Source organism: Fusarium phalaenopsidis (assembly GCF_050370095.1).
Source record: "Fusarium phalaenopsidis strain FUZ10S chromosome Unknown contig_32308, whole genome shotgun sequence".
Taxonomy (NCBI): Eukaryota; Fungi; Ascomycota; class Sordariomycetes; order Hypocreales; family Nectriaceae; genus Fusarium; species Fusarium phalaenopsidis.
Window position 1 is genome coordinate 2,619 of NW_028145402.1, and position 16,769 is coordinate 19,387.

Here is a 16,769-nt window from a genome sequence, read left to right on the forward strand (position 1 = left end):
AGACTAAGATTAGGCCTTAAGGACAGTCTTTGGAGTCTTTAATGCCTAAGAGGTCATAGGGCTAGCTACCTCCTTGGTAGGCGTTGGAGTCCATAGCTGCATATTAAGCTTCGAGACTATACTTTCCAGGTCAAGAGGAATAAGCCTAGCTCCTCTAAAAGCCGCCTTAATATTTCTTTCCGTTATAGTAGCCTAATATGTAGCATAAAAGGCTAGAAAGAACTTAGTCTTTAAAATATAGGTTATAGAGTATTTAATTAAATGCTTTATTTCTTAACTATAAGCTTGCTTAAGTAGGTTAAAGTACTTAATATTAAGAGGCTAAAGTAAATAAAATAAATAAGATAATATATAAAATATAATAATTTTATTTTCCTTATAATATCTCTTAAAGTTAATAAAGTAATAACTTTTATAGCTATCTAAGATTAAAAGATAATAGAAACTAATTAATTAATTACTTATATATTAGTTAAAGTATTTTAGCCACTTAAGACTAATCTTATTATTAGTCTAGCTATTTTAGGTTATTATAATAGCCTAATCGCCCGGGAGGTTACTTTCTTAGTACTAATTAGCGAGGTAATATTAGCCCGCATTAATAATAAACAGCGGGATCGCCTAGCCTTCTATATTAATCGCTTAGATTATTATAATCTATTCCTAGTTTCTAGGCTATACTAATTTTAGCTTTCTATGCCTATCTATACCTATAATAACTATTCTACTTATAATTAGACCTATTATAAAGCTAGTCTTATTAAAGTTATAAATATTAGCGAGGTTAATATTATATTTCGCGATTATACTCTCTATAAGCCTAAACTAATTATAAATAATAATTAGATCTTCGCATTTAGCTCTCTAGTAATTATATTTATAAAAAAAATATATCTTAACCTCTTTATATCGCCTAACAAAGTTATAAGCCTAGCGCTTACCGACGGGTAATATATCGCGGTCGGCGAGCAATTAATTAGCTATTTCTTTAATAATATATAATCAGGGGGGGAATCCTCGCGAATCTAGGTCGAGAATAAACTAAACTATGATCTATTCCTCTAGATTAGATAGTCGGCGTGATTTTGGAATCTAATCGCATCGCGATTAGATTCCCTATCTGCGACGACGCAGCCTTAGCTCGGAGACCTTATAGATCTTTGCAGCGCATCGGACGCTTAGTTTTAGGTCATTTTAAAGGGCTTAAAGGGCAAGAAGGGTTTTAGCCTCAGTATTTAAGTCTAATATATTTAGTAGTAGAAAAATCAATTGATTAATTAAAAAGTTAGGTATAGGAGGGAAAAGTATATCGCATACTTAGATGCATCGCATGCTTATTATATACGTTAGCATATTTAATTAGAATAATATAAAATAACACAATATAGAGCCAAAAGTAATAATATTATTACTTAATCTTCCTCCTGGCCCCTCTCGAGAGAAGAGGGGGTTTTCTAGTTATCTAACTAAGGCTAGGATATCTATATACCAGGGGTTTATGTAAATTCAGGGCAGATGCCGCCACATGAGGGGTCGATCCAACAGTATTTATAATAAAAATAGATGCGAAGTCACTGGATTATACTATCTTATATCTCTTTTTTAGCCTTTTTTTAGTGGGAAATATAGGTAAATTTAGACGCGTTATGGTGAGGGGCTATACCGGGGTTTTAGGAGTGTCCCAGGGTTTTAGGGCCAACTTAGCAAGCTAAGTTGGCTCGCCCGGGCTCGCCCCGCATGAGTCAACGGGTAGTGAAAACCTTGAAAGACTGATGCCGGGCACGTCTATTTATGTTTGCCATGTGGAAGCCTGCTGCCGGGTCTGGCGAATACTTGTCGATACGTCACTGCCCTCTGGTGAGGCAGCTGCAGGTGATGCACCATGCTGGAGTAGTTGGCCTCAATTCCTTGTTAACCGTTGGTGAGCCTCATGTTTCCTGGAAGATGGTGTGTAGCCTGCGGTCAATGCCCGAACAAGGTGGTTCCCCACGTTGCAAGGCGACAGATGATGTTGTTGCGTCTCTTCAAACCAGGATCCCGGTAGATGGCCAAACTTAGGTAGGTAGAGTAGCTTACAAATATCATCCGTATCTTTTCGGTGGGCGCAAAATATAGCCCCTTTTCGAATATCTCAATAACTGTTTCCTCCCCATCCGCGGCAGGACGCAGGCAAACGAGAGTAGTGCTATCTGAGCGAAGGAGACGCTGTCGCAGTAGAATGTCTCAACAGGTCGATTCGATAAAAAAGTGAGGCAAAGAGCAAAAGGCAAGTCAAAAAAGAACACAAGGCTGTGAGGAGAGTGTGGGGGAAAATAAGCGTTTCAACATCGGTTGGATGAGGTGCAGCGTCTTGGATGCCGGGTGGGTTACCGATGGGAAGGGCAGGCCGTCTTACTGCGACTTTAACCAGCGGGGTAATTGGCAGTTGACGCTGTTAACTGACCCTCGGTTTCCTAAGGCTTGCCAGCCATGACACCCCCAACCTAGGCAAAGTTGCATCAAATGGAGTGGGGGGCAGAAGGCAACCAAAGGCCAAGACTCTGGCTGACGGGCTTACGCGAGACTTTGTTGATACTGGCTGCACAAGCATTCGTGTCGGAGGCTCCTGCTTCTCCCCGGGGCCTCGGCCAAATGCAAGGCGTTCTGGCAACCCAGCTTTGCGGCTGGGATGCGGAGGGAGTATGCGTGATGCCCCGGTCGGCTCTGGAGGTGAAACCGTTTGGTGGTTTCTTTGAATGCGGCGCCGGAGGCTTTGAATATCGCTGACTTATTCTGTAATGTTTCCATACATGTGTACCAGCTTGTTTGCCGTTTCGACTATCAGGATTGGCAGCTGTTGCGTGGGCCAGACAATGCTGAGCTCCCCCCACGACCACAGAAGGTGATGGTGTTGAGCAGCGGTGAGGCTGGCAGTTGCGTTGTCATCCTGGGGGCGAGCGAGACACTAATTGGACTATTCACAACACAATGGATCTCAACAAGCAGGCTGGCGGTGGCTGATGCTATCACCGCCGCTAGAGGCTTCCCGGGCCGCAGATCGGGCGTGATAAGTTCTACCCTGGATTCTCAGCTACATGCATGGTTTGAACGGCTAAAGCAGATCATAGAAGAGTAGTCTTGTTTTCACTTGCGATAATACATATGTAATTCCTAGGATATTATAGTTTCTCTCTATCTACCATGATAAGTACAGATAATATAGGTACTCAATCTCGCTGCCAGCTCTGGACTAGGTACCTCATGTTAGATACTATCGCAAACGTTGGTTCCTCCCACCGAGAGGCATTGCCCCCGCCGTCTGTACCCTTGACGACCCATTCCTTTAATGAGACATGGTCTTTTCTGAGACAGACCTGGCATCTTGTGCCGGTGTGATATTACTGCAACATTAACTTCCCAGCTTTGCCCCAAATGCTAGAAAAAGTCCTTCACCCCGGCTTCAGCCCCAGGGTCTGAGGCACAAATCCCCTGTCGCACCCCTGCCTGCCCCTCAAGCTTGGAGCCAACATGCAGAACATGGAACCAACATGCAGAACATGGAACCAACATGCAGAACATGGAACCAACATGCAGAACATGGAACCAACATGCACAGCCTAGAACAAAAATGCAGAATTGCGAATGAGGGTCAATCAGCTGCTGAAATGGGATAAATCTTGCCAGATCCCCTCTCCCCTCTTCTTGTCTTGCTTCCTCATGTTCTGGATAGCCCTCACCAGATTCCCGACACAATGTTGCCCAACATTCTATTTCTTGCTCTTCTTTGGGCGACTCAAACTCTCCTAGTCTCAGGACGCTCCTCGTTCTTTCGTACCCGCAGCCTGCCCGGGTCTTCCGAATACGACACATGGAAAGCCATGCGAAGAGCCTTTGCCGGCTCTGGTTTGCAGCAAAGAGACACTACGGAGAAGAGCACATCCTTGGATAAAAGTTGGGAAGATGCTACACTCCTTGCCTTTACAGGGTGCGCCCATAGTTCCCCCGTTTCTCTCTCTCACGTATCAGACTTTAACCACGATACTATTCATATAGCGAGCAAGATGTGGGCTCCAAGAAAGGAAACACTTCAGTTTCAGCGAGCATCGAAATTACTTGCGCGACATGCTACATCAAAGGAACTGCCACAACAAAGTTCATTTATGACCGCGACTTCAATATTAGCGACGCATTCGAAAATTTCACCAACCAGGTCGAGAGCGAAGTCCGTAGCCTGGCGACCCAAGTAACTGATTACGTGGAGGAATATGTTGACGGGGTGGTAATGAAGCTAGATGATGGAGTGGGCTTGGACGATTTCGACCTACCACCAATGGATGTTAACTTCAACATTGACCTTCCGGAAATCCCAGAGTTCCGGCTCCAGTTCCAGTTTGATGGTTTGGAGATGTACATGCTGATCGACACCGTCCTTTCGGCCGGGGCTACCTATACCCTCAACCTGTATACCTCCACTACACCTGTGGGCTTTGCGGTTAGCGACAACCTGGAAGTGGGTGTCATCTTCACCATTGACCTCATCCTGTCCGTGGAAGGGGAGATCAATATCAGCAGCGGGTTCCATCTCAGGCTGGATGATGGCGTTGTGTTTGAGCTCGGCAGTTTCTCTGAGGAGATTGCGAGTATAGCCCAGTAAGTCTGGACTCTGCGAGCATGCAGTAGCCTGAGCTGACAGAGCACTCAACAGCAATGGTGGCGAGTTCGAGTTTCTACCGGTCACCGTCGAGAGCGCCGGTGTCGTGTTCAAGGCTATCCTGTGTGTAGGGGTACAGGCAGGCTTTGAGGTAGGATCAAACGACTTGACTATCTTTGGAAAGAACGTGGCAAAGGTTGGTGCGGGCGTTGAAATGGGCCTCTATGCCAATATCGCCGAGTTCATCACTAATGTCACCCTTTCCATGGACGAAGACGACGACTGCCGCCTTCATGTTGAGGAAGGATCTCAGCTAGCTGTCGGGCTTGCAAGAGGAGCTTCGGTTGCCATCCAGAACGCCACGTGGGGACCAGTGCTCGAAACTGAGACTCCCATCTTCTACACCACGTTGGCAGAGGCTTGTGCAATCCAACGAAGTCGCGGCACACCTTCGGCCGCTGAAGCTACCATAACATCCGCTGCACTTGAAGCCAGAGATGAAGACGAAAATCAATCTGGCATGGAGACGACAACGATTTCTACCAAGGAGACCTTCGTCGTTGTCGTGTGTCTAGAAGGCCTAACCAATTGCCCAGTGTCGCTTCAGCAAACGTCCAAGTACACGACTACCCGAACCCACGTTACAGTTATTCCGACCGACAGCGAAGCCAAGTTTCCTGACTCGGTTCGTAATACTGTCGCGAGCGTGATTCCATTCGGAGATGGTGCGAACAAGTTGGCTGCAACCTCAGGTGCTCCAAAGTCTTTCGTCCCATCTTCGACTGAAACTGGCGCACCCGATGACGACGTTGGCATCTTGAACCAAAAGACTGGCGGAGTATCCAACAGCGTTATCATCGGCGTGAGTGTGGGGCTTGGAGTGCCTCTTCTGTTGGGAGGTTTTGCTGCCGTTTTGTGAGTGAACTGGATTTCGCCTTTATTTCCCGACCGACAACCATGAAGTCACACCAATAATTCTTGATATCTTATGTTGATCACTGGCTAACAATTGTTCCATTTGTTAGCTTTTTGAGAAAGAAGAGACTGTCTGCTCGTGCAACATTGCCGGCTCCTGTTGAGACTGTTGAGCCTGTGTTACCAAGTGTAAAGACTGCAGGCCCTTCTGTAGTCGAGCAGAGAGTTCCTCAATAGTCATTCAAATAGAGTACTTGGTAAGATGAATTCAACAGAGTTAAACAGCATGACATGCACTATTTTGAGCGCTTGAATTGAGAGTTATCGGTGGTGCGGGTACGGTCCACCATGGACACTGGTGGGAGACCACCATCATTTTCATCACATAAATCTCATTTAATAACATATCCCTGACAAAGCCACTGAGTCTAAGAAAAATCTGCCTTGTTTCCATAGTCAATAATTCTGCATAATACTATCTATCCTGAACTTTGATTTTCTGGATTATCTGGATTGTCTGGATCTTCCGGGTCCATAGGACCTCTGTCCCCTGGAAGGTCGTCACGGTTGAATCTCAGAGCATTACTATCGTTCAACATACTAAGCAGAGTCTGGATGAACTCGACAACCAGCTGATTGGTCATATAAAGTCGATGCTCCTCTATCCCTTCATTAGCCCACCGTTGGACAAAGTTCTGCGAGTTCGCGAGGGTGAACTCCAACTCGTCCCGTATAAACTCGTCCCAGGCGTCGAGGACGTGGTCACGGATGCCAGTGTTCTGGAAATGTGCCTCCTCCAAGAAGTAGAACTCGACCCTCATGTTTTCGTTGATTCTCACAAGCCTGCCCCAGACCTCGGGGTCTCTCACCTTTACGTCCTTGAAGAACTCCGCAGCCCTCCACTTACGGAGATAGGCAAGATCTCACCCGCCCATACCGGTCCTCCATGACACTACGCTATCCAATGCAAACACCCTTAGTAAGAAGGGCATCGGCGTTCACTCACTAAGGCGGCTTGACCACAGTGCGGTTAAATGATCGATATGCTCCAAGCGTTGTAACCACGTGATGCGACTGGCAGGCCTTGAGATAGCCTCCCCCCAAGCTATCATTGTTTCTCTCTTTGATCTGCCGAAAACTGTCATCGGAAGCAATAACTGCCTTTGTCACACCACAATTCCTCCCCCGCACCATCTGCTTGGTCAGTAATAGGCGTGTTCCACTGATTTCCTGTCATACGCCCATCGCCACCGGAGCAGCAATCGGAGCTCAAACGTGAGTCAGCCGGTCGCGTATTCGGTATAAAGCCCCAAGAAAAGTACATGCAACTGGCGCGGCACCTCTCATCTCTACCAACGCGAATATCTGCAATTACAACGTCCAAAATGTCGTCGGAGCCCATTCTTCAGCTCAAGAGCTGCCTGGTGCGAGCTTACAACGAAGGAGACGTTGAGTCTCTCGCCAAAGCGGCAAACAACCCACGAATAGCGCGATGGATGAGCAACGCATTCGCGCAGCCATATACTGTCGAAGACGCCAAGAAATGGATCTCCATCGCCAATACCCCGTTCCCTATTCGCGACTTTGCAATCTGCCGGCCGGACGGCTCAGCCGTCATCGGCGGCATCGGCCTCAAGGCGCGAGACGACATCCACTACCGTACCATGGAGATCGGCTACTGGATATGTGAAGACTATTGGCATCAAGGCATCGCAACAGAAGTGGTCACTGCCTTCTCCAACTGGGCCTTTGGAAACTTTAAGCACTTGCTGCGGCTGGAAGCCGTAGTCTTCGAGGGGAATCCGGCAAGCGGTCACGTACTTATCAAATCCGGCTTTCAGTTTGAATCGAGACAGAGAGCGGCGGTTGAGAAGTTGGGTAGGGTCATGGATACCTTGACGTACACCAAGTTTGCAACGGGAAACGGAAGAATGTTGACGAAAAAACATGCAGAACCGAGATGCCGAGAAATAGGAACAGTCCCAAGGATGGCATTTGTGAAGTTGATTTGAGGAACCTAACACGGACTAAAGCTACTCAGACATCACGTCACCATCTCGGTTGGGAGAGGACGACAATGATAGGGACAATGCTATGCGGGTACGGTATTTTACAGCATTGGGTTTTAATGTTGGCAGGCGTCAATGACTGTGTATTTTTCATTATTGTGACTAATAAGGCTTTTTAAAAACATTATAAAAGATTGATAATAATGCTATGCGGGTGTTTAATTGCCTTAGAAGACATCCTATCTCATCTGCGTGTTTCTACTCTGCCAGGGTTAGACAACCCCGAGCTCCAAGATACGGGCATAAAATGCAGCCTGTTTCAACGTATCTACTTCGGCAGAGGTTAGGTCTTGCAAGACTCAGAAGAAAAATGGCAATGGTCTTTGGCTCAGCGGCCATGACGGGGACCTTGCCCTAATACAATGGAAGCTCTGAGCCATTGCCATGCTCTTCTTGTTCAACCGGGACCAAATGGAATTTTCAATCGGTCAGCAACTTGAACCGAGCTCTCAGTGCTACAATCACAAAACGCCACTACAACGTCGCGTCATCTATCGGATTTAAGACATGCCACTCTTGGTAGGGCATGGATAAGACAAACGGCAGCTGATTGTTTTGAGGAATCATGATTCATGGAATAGACGACCGGAAACAGGACCCGAATTTTCTGTTAACAATGGTGTATGACTGCAGCCCTAAGCCTAAGCCTAACTCTAACTCTAACTATAAATCTAATACTAACGTACTTGATAAGTATGTGCACCAGACAAGTAAGTGCACCACTTGAATTTCTACCTTAAAAGGCAATTTTAAATAAATTCTTAAAAATTCAAACTAGGCTTAAAATAGCTAGGTTTAAAAAGTTAGGCTTATTGCATAATATATAACCTATAGTAATTTTTTTAGATTTTTATAAAAAAATTCTTACTAAGCTAGTATAATAATAACCTATTTACACTGTGTAATTCGCTATTTCTATATAAAAGAAAATTTTTAAAAATCTATAGTTAAATAGCTAGAAATATTTTTTTAATAATTTTAATAGTTAAATCGCTAGTTTTAGAAATATGAGATTTCCGTATTTTTAGTTACATAGTATGCTGGTGCATATACTTGTTTAGTGCACATGCTTATCATATACGTTAACTGTTACATGCCCCAGTCACATAGGTCCCCCACGTGACGAATCTAGCTCTATAATGGCCAGATCCAGCAGCTTTTAGATAGAATCAACTTAGTTTTAGATTACCTCTTATGTGCCTTCTTTGCATTGCGACTTATGTTTGTTTTGACCTTCTAGCTGCTAGAAACAGCTCTCATCTCACCTGTCACGGCCATGAGGATCTCCTTCTACCTCGCAGCAAGCTGCTGTCACCCCCAACATGGACAGCCTCGCGATCAAACCAGAGGAACCTAACATCCCATGATAGACATCGATGATGATGGCGAAGGAATCACATCATCCCGGCCTCACTTTTGAGATGAGTCCGCAAACTCAGAAATAAGTACAACCACCTGAGCATCCAGTATAACAACCTCCTGGACGGCGCACGCAACAACGCCAGGATCACTCAGAACGATTGGCCAGCATGGAGGTATCCATGAACGACATGCAGGAACGCTTCCGCCAAGCCATGGAACAGCAACAGCAGCAATACCAGCAAACAATCAACGAACAACAGAACCGGATCGACCGACTCACCACGCTCCAAGCCCAGCAAAATGACCTGGCACAACAGCAGGTTCACGATCTCGGCAACCTGACGTTCGAGCACACCGCCGCTGGTACTACCCACAAAGACATCGGCGAGATCATCAAACCCAAGGACCCAGAACCATTCAACGGACAGGCCACCCACGTCAGGACGTTTCTTACGTCCCTCAGAGCATACCAACGGTACTTTCCCACCAGGATGGCCAGTGCCGAAAGCAAGGTCCTACACGCCAGCAGATGCCTCACGGGTAACGCACTCACTTGGTTTGAACCCGCTGCGCGACTTTCTCGGGAATGAACCCACCGAGGAAACACAACCCTTTTCGCCGAATACGAAAACTTTGAAGAAGCGATCAGACGCAACTTCGGAACCATCGATGAAGAACAACAGGCCACGCAGAAACTCAAGAACCTGCGACAGACAAAGGCCGCCTCGACCTACGCAGCCGAGTTCACACAAATCACCTCATTTCTCAATTGGGGGAACAAGTGCCCTTCAGATTGCTTTCTACGAAGGACTCAAGGATGAGGTGAAGGACGAACTCTGCAAAACGGAAAACCCGACAATCTCCAGGACTACATCGACATGACTATCAAGATCGACAACCGACAGTTTGAACGACGCATGGAAAAATCCAACAAAGGACGAATTTGGGGCAATAAGAACAACGCCAACCAATCTCGAAGGCGAGAACAGACCAGGGGCAACACCTCCTACGGGACCCACGCAGGACCTATGGAACTTGGAGCAGCCCAGAAGGACAGCAAGGACATTGAATGTTACTACTGCCACAAGAAGGGACACAAGGCAAATGAATGCCGAAAGAAGCAGGGATACGGAGGAGGGACGCTATCAACCAAGGCCACGACAACCCCTCCCAGAAGGTAAGAAACAGGTAAGATCCACCTGGGCAGATACCTGAACCTCAGACGGCCATCCGCACCGTTAGAACACTCGGAATGGCTCGACAAGGATACGACAAAACCGGCATCCAACCAGATGAGCTGGACATGCCACACAGCCAAGTATACCTCTCAGAAAACAGGCGGAAGGCAACTATATGATCAACAACATTACGAAGGAACGACTCCACGAACCAGTCAAACCTCAAAAGAACAACCGCTCGCACATTACAGAACACGTGGGATGGAAACCACTCCCAGAGCCCAACAAGGGAAGACAGCAACCAGGCAACTTGATGTCACAACGTACCATCGCCGTGACCAGACGCGCCGAACCCAAAATCGAAGAACCCACGACACCCCCTTCAGCACAACAACCATCGAACGAACAAGCCGACTTCCAAGAAGCCGCCGCAGAAGGATTTGACCACAAGAAATGGATTGTGGGATACGAAGAGAAGGAACAACTTTTGGTGCCCGCCACAGTCCACCGAAGGGACTGCCGACAAGATGACCCCACACGGTGCAACCATACCCTATGCCCTCGACACCAGATTGAGGCATCACGGGAATACGATGAAATCTGCGAACGACAAAAACAGACCAACACAGCAGACTGCCACGCAATGATTGGATTGCCAAGACAAGCAGTAGCAACATCAATCGAACTGCTCGAGCACAAGGCTCGACAACTACAGAGAGAACTACGCCAGGAGCGCTCTAGGAAGCCCCGGAAAAGCGACAAAGAACTATGGGAGGAGGAAGACTACCCCCAACTGTACGACGAAAACAATAACAGGTACTGGAACAGCCTAAGGGAAAGGTACATCCAGACCGCACGAGAACATGTGGAAACGTCAGATGAGCAAGAAATTTGCATTCGAGCCTACCATCGGGAATTGGCCGAAAACCTCGACATCCGGAAGCACCTTTCAATCCACGAGACGACGTAAGGACATACCCGACACACCAGGAGCATGCTAGCATCTCTGGATGTCGTGCCAACACCATTGGTGCGAAACCCACCGAGAGGAGAAGCAAGAGCAAGATTGCTTCCCCGTCCCACTACCACATCAACCAAACCATAAACCCTACCTATGGTACGAAACGGAAGGGTACAAAGTGGTACACTGGTATGAATCCATCGGCGTCGCGAACGCGCGATATTCTTCAAAACTCTACCACGCCACTCAGGAGAAGAAACGGATCACCACAAGATCGAGGACTGGCAAAAGACGATCAGCCAGGAAAACGAAGAAGACCCCGGAGCCGAACAAGAACGGCAGTACCAGGACTGGCTGCACAAAAAGGACGACACGCACGACTACGACGCCTGCGCAAACAGCGAGTGTGAATTTGATCACACAAACTACGCTCTGGCAATGTCAAAAACTAGACACCCCATCCGACACAGGGCGACGGGTGGATGAACAAGGGAATACATTACCCCAGAAGGCCCTCTACTCCACCACCGGAGTACACAGGCGACGATGCCTAGAACTGAAAGTACGAGTCAGAGGAGAATGGTTGAACGCTTTAGTGGACAGCGGAGCTGAGCAGAACTACTTCGACCCGACAACGGCGAATAGGCTCAGGCTACCATGGAGGTACAAACAGACGCCTTACTCGGTTGTCAACCCAGAAGGAACCCCTTTCGACTACAACAACGGTATCATCGACAGCGAGATTGATCACCTCAAAGTTTTCGTTGAAGGAAAGAACCAGGGCATTTCATTCGACGTTGTACCGAACAAGCAACATGATCTTGTACTCGGGTACCCATGGTTACAACGATTCAACCCACATTTTGACTGGAAGACTGGCCAAGTGCTCTCTTTCAACGATGAGACACCTTCCACAGCAAATGACGACTCAGAATACGACACGAGATCTCAAACTTCTACCGAAGGAACCGGAGAAGCCAGGCAGAGGCCAACACGAGACACCTCTCCACCCACAGGACAAGACACAAACATCAAAAAGGACGAAAACGACAGCGACAAAGGATGATCGCACGAGTCATGCAACAGTTTCATGAACTCGAAAAGGACCTAGCTCCACAAAAAGAAACCACAGGATAACCCGGAAGAAGAAGAGCGACTCAAGAACATTCCATGGCAGTATCGCATCTACAAGAAACTCTTCGCGGAAGAACTCGAAACAGGCCTACCTGAGCATACACACTACGACCTAGAAATTGAGTTCATCGATGGGAAGCAACCCGGCTTCAGCAAACTCTACCCACTCAACGAAGCACAACTACCAGTGTTGAAGGAATACATCGAAGACATGATACGGAAAGGATATATCAGGGAAAGCAAGTCATCTGTCGGATACCCCGTCATGTTCGTTCCGAAGAAAAACGGAAAGCTCCGGCTTTGTGTCGACTTCCAGGATGCTCAACGCCATTACGGTCAAGGATCGCACACCGCTACCTCTCATCAGCGAATTGAAGGATCGGCTTTTTGGCATGAAGTATTTCACAGCACTCGACCTCAAAGGAGCCTACAACCTTATTCGGATCAAAGAAGGACACGAATGGAAAACCGCTTTTCGTACTAAGTACGGACTATTCGAGTACCTCGTTATGCCCTTTGACTCACCAATGCACCTGCTGCATTCCAACGAATGATCAACAACGTGCTACGAGAACATCTGGACATATTCGTTGTATGTTACCTGGATGACATCCTCATCTTCTCCAAAACGGAGGAAGAACACACGGAACACGTCCACAAGGTACTGCAAACACTACAAGACGCCAAGTTGTTAGTGGAACCCGAGAAAAGCAAATTCCACGCCCCGGAAGTGGAATTCCTCGGACACATCATCTCTCACAACGAGATACGAATGGACCCCAAGAAGGTCTCAGCGGTCAAGGAATGGGAAGAACTAACGAACGTCAAGGAAGTACAAGCCTTCCTTGATTCGCCAATTACTACCGCAAGTTCCTCAAAGCCTTCGGACGGATAGCTGCACCATTGACGGAACTTACGAAGAAGGACAAGACCTTCGTATTTGGGAACAAAGCCAAGGACGCCTTCGACAAAATCAAGGAACTCATCCTGAGCGAACCAGTGCTCAAGATGTTCGACCCATCTCAACCAATCGAACTGAAACCGACGCCTCGGACTTCGCCCTAGGCGCACAGATTGGACAACGAGACGACAAAGGACTCCTACACCCAATCGCATTCTACTCCCACAAGCTACATGGAGCGGAACTAAACTACCCCATCTACGACAAAGAATTCCTCGCAATCGTCAACGCCTTCAAAGAATTCAGGCACTATCTCCTAGGAAGCCAACACCAGATCAAGGTATATACGGACCACAAGAACATCACCCACTTCGCGAAAACACAAGAACTCAGCGGACGCCAACCCGGTACGCCGAATACCTCTCAGAATTCGACTACGTCATCATCCACGTCAAAGGAACGGAGAACGGCAGAGCCGATGCCATCAGCCGACGCCCTGACCTAGACACGGGAAGAACCAAGACAAAGGAACAACTCTTGCAGTTCACGCAGGAAGGACACCTCACACAACGAATCATTGCAACAACCTACACAGTGGAACAGGGCAATCCACTACTCACGAGAATCCTAGAATACAACCAACACCTCCCAGACAATGAGAAAACAGACAAACAACAAGTACCACAGGAACTACAACACGACCTCGTACGCGAAATACACAAACACCTGCTACACGGACACCAAGGAATCAATAAAACCCTAGAACGAGTCAAAACGACGTTTACTTTTCCTAATATGAAGAAAATTGTTTCAACCATCGCCAACCAATGCGACCTCTGCGCGAAAACCAAGGCACGACGCCACAAACCATACGGAAAACTACAACCACTCCCAGTTGCACAACAACCATGGGACTCAATCACTATGGATTTCATCACCAAACTACCCCTATCAGAAGAACCAGCCACTGGAAACTTCTACGATAGCATTCTCGTCATCGTGGACAGACTCACGAAATTCTCCTATTTCATACCTTATAGAGAAGCAACAACGGCCGAAGAATTCGCCTATCTCTTCTATTTCCACATTGCCAAAACACATGGACTACCACTCGAGATCATCACAGATCGAGGACCACCATTTGCATCAAAATTTCTGGCAGAGCCTCACAGGATACTTGGGAATCAATCACAAACTCTCCACTGCATACCACAAGGAGACAGACGGACAAACGGAACGCATGAATCAAACACTGGAACAATACCTCCGATGCTATATCAACTACGAGCAAAACAACTGGGTTGAAAAGCTACCAGCTGCCCAGCTAGCCTACAACACAGCAACCAACGAAAGCACCAAGGTCACACCAGCATACGCCAATTTCGGGTTCACACCAGACATTTACCGACAATCCCGAGACGCCATCATCAACCCCAAGGCGATCCTCACCAGCGACCAATTACGAAACCTACATGAAGAAATGAAAACAGAACTCGAATTCGTCAGAAACAAAATGACGGCATACGCCAATAAGAAAAGAATCGAGGGACCGATCCTCTCGGAGGGAGACATGGTCTACCTCGCAACAAAAACATCGAAACAAAACGACAAAACAAAAACTCGACTACAAATACATCGGACCATACAAGATTAAGCAGAAAATTTCGAAACATAACTACGAACTGGACTTACCACCCAAGGTCAAGCTCCATCCAATCTTTCACATTTCATTACTCGAGCCAGCACAAGACACCATCCAGGTGAAAACAAATAAAGAACCAGACACAGAAATCGACGGACCAGAAGAATACATCGTAGAAGCCATCCTCGACATGAACAAAATCAATGGCAAAACAATGTATTTCATCAAATGGAAGGACTACCCTGACTCAGAAAACACATGGGAACCCCCAGAACACCTCACTGGTGCACAACGCCTTCTGAAGGACTTCCACCAACAACGCCAAGCACAGGCTCGTCAAGACCAACAGCGTTCCAATCAATCAAGTCAATGGCCCCAAAAGAATGCGCCTCCACAACAGCGGACGACTCCTCACGGAGCTCGCCCGATTCCTCCAAGGCACGTAAGCCGCGCTCAAAAGCCTCGTCACCACGCGCTTTGAGCAACCTCTTCTGCTTCCGAATGCGGGCAAGCTTAGCCATCGCCTCCTCCAAAGCAGCCTCTGCTTCAGCCTCCTCACCTTCCAGGCGTTTGCGCTCCCGGATATTTTTCGCAACTACAAGAAATCAGCCAAACCGCCGTGAAAAAGCACTGACACCCACTCACGGAAGGAAGCCACGCCGGCCCCATCGCACACAACCTTCGCATCAACACAATTGGAGCAACGGTTGGAACGATCGGAAACCACCTTACAGGACAGACCCTGGCGGAAACAACGAGTACAAGGCATGATTTCGGAACCAAAAGCCTCAATATAAGCAGAAAGACCCTGCGCTTCGGAAAGCTTTCGCAAAGAAGTACGCTTGAAACCCGGCCTGACATCACGTCAGCAAAAGGAAATTTTTACAAGTCAGAGTTACCCACCGACAACACTTGGCTGCTGAAACTGGTCTTGAGGACAAGACCAACGGGGAGGGAACCTCGTGTCACGGCCATGACATGGGCCAGGCGGGGAAGCATGGCAGAAAACACTCTGACTAAGCAGGACCGAGGAAACCGAACGTCGCTCCCATGGGTCCCAGGACCGAACGTTGAAAACGTCGGCCCTACCAATGGACCGAACCCAGAGAACGTCGGTCCAAGGATTGATCCCAAGTATATAGAACACGCTCATTGTACTTTCTTATGTACTAGCTACCTCAGCTATCAATACAACTTGGTTACACTCAATACCATTGAGCATATTACCAGACGTGACTTACAACCTATTGCTCAGACTACGCCCAGCACTCTCTGCCAACATAAACCCTGCACGACCGGTTTATCCCTTGGGAAACACACGATCGTCACAATAATAGCATTCAATCTCGACGCGATTAGATTCCTAAATCACGCAAACTATCTAATCTAGAGGAACAGATCATTATTCAGTTCATTCTCGACCTAGATTCGCGAGGATTTCCCCCGCGACTGCGTAGTATTAAAGAAATGGCCAATCGATTACTCGCCGACCGCGACGTGCTACCCGTCGGCAAGCGCTAGGCTCATAACTTCGTTAGACGATACCCAGAGCTTAAGACGCATTTTTTTCGGAAATATAACTACCAGAGAGCTAAGTGCGAAGATCCAATTATTATTTATAACTAGTTTACGGTTATAGCGAACGCAATCGCGAAGTATAGCATCTAATTAGAAGATATCTATAACTTTAATGAGACTGGCTTTATGATGGGTATAATTCAAAGCGGAATAGTCGTCATAGGCATAGATAGGCGTGGAAAGCTAAAATCAGTGCAGCCTGGAAACCGGGAATGGATTATAGTTATTCAAGCGATCAATGCGGAAGGCTGGGCGATCCCGCCGTTCATCATCGGCGCGGGCCAATATCACCTCGCCAACTGGTACCGAGAAAGCAACCTCCCGGGCGATTAGGCTATTGCGACGACCCAAAATGGCTGGACCGATAACGAGACTGGTCTAGAGTAGCTAAAGCACTTT

At 47.4% G+C, this 16,769-nt stretch overlaps 4 protein-coding genes across 4 annotated transcripts; 3 read left to right on the top strand and 1 right to left on the bottom strand.

Annotated features, from left to right (window-relative positions):
* Nucleotides 1-3,731: 3,731 nt before the first annotated feature.
* LRP88_11360 (uncharacterized protein) lies at nt 3,732-5,549 on the top strand (the record flags this gene model as incomplete). The annotated part of the gene is made up of 3 exons (XM_083247789.1): nt 3,732-3,964; nt 4,033-4,629; nt 4,685-5,549. 3 exons carry the CDS (start codon nt 3,732-3,734, stop codon nt 5,547-5,549), a joined length of 1,695 nt encoding a protein of 564 aa, XP_083096296.1.
* A 471-nt stretch (nt 5,550-6,020) lies between these two features.
* On the bottom strand, nt 6,021-6,366 carry LRP88_11361 (uncharacterized protein; the record flags this gene model as incomplete). Its single annotated transcript, XM_083247790.1, has 2 exons — nt 6,021-6,088; nt 6,147-6,366. 2 exons carry the CDS (start codon nt 6,364-6,366, stop codon nt 6,021-6,023), a joined length of 288 nt encoding a protein of 95 aa, XP_083096297.1.
* Nucleotides 6,367-6,930: 564 nt separating this feature from the next.
* Nucleotides 6,931-7,626, top strand: LRP88_11362 (GNAT family N-acetyltransferase; the record flags this gene model as incomplete). The annotated part of the gene is made up of 2 exons (XM_083247791.1): nt 6,931-7,478; nt 7,587-7,626. 2 exons carry the CDS (start codon nt 6,931-6,933, stop codon nt 7,624-7,626), a joined length of 588 nt encoding a protein of 195 aa, XP_083096298.1.
* A 1,517-nt stretch (nt 7,627-9,143) lies between these two features.
* LRP88_11363 (retropepsin-like aspartic protease) lies at nt 9,144-12,181 on the top strand (the record flags this gene model as incomplete). The annotated part of the gene is made up of 6 exons (XM_083247792.1): nt 9,144-9,413; nt 9,843-10,153; nt 10,308-10,970; nt 11,126-11,304; nt 11,366-11,521; nt 11,712-12,181. The coding sequence occupies 6 exons, from the start codon at nt 9,144-9,146 to the stop codon at nt 12,179-12,181; spliced, it is 2,049 nt and encodes a 682-aa protein (XP_083096299.1).
* Between the last annotated feature and the right edge of the window lie 4,588 nt (nt 12,182-16,769).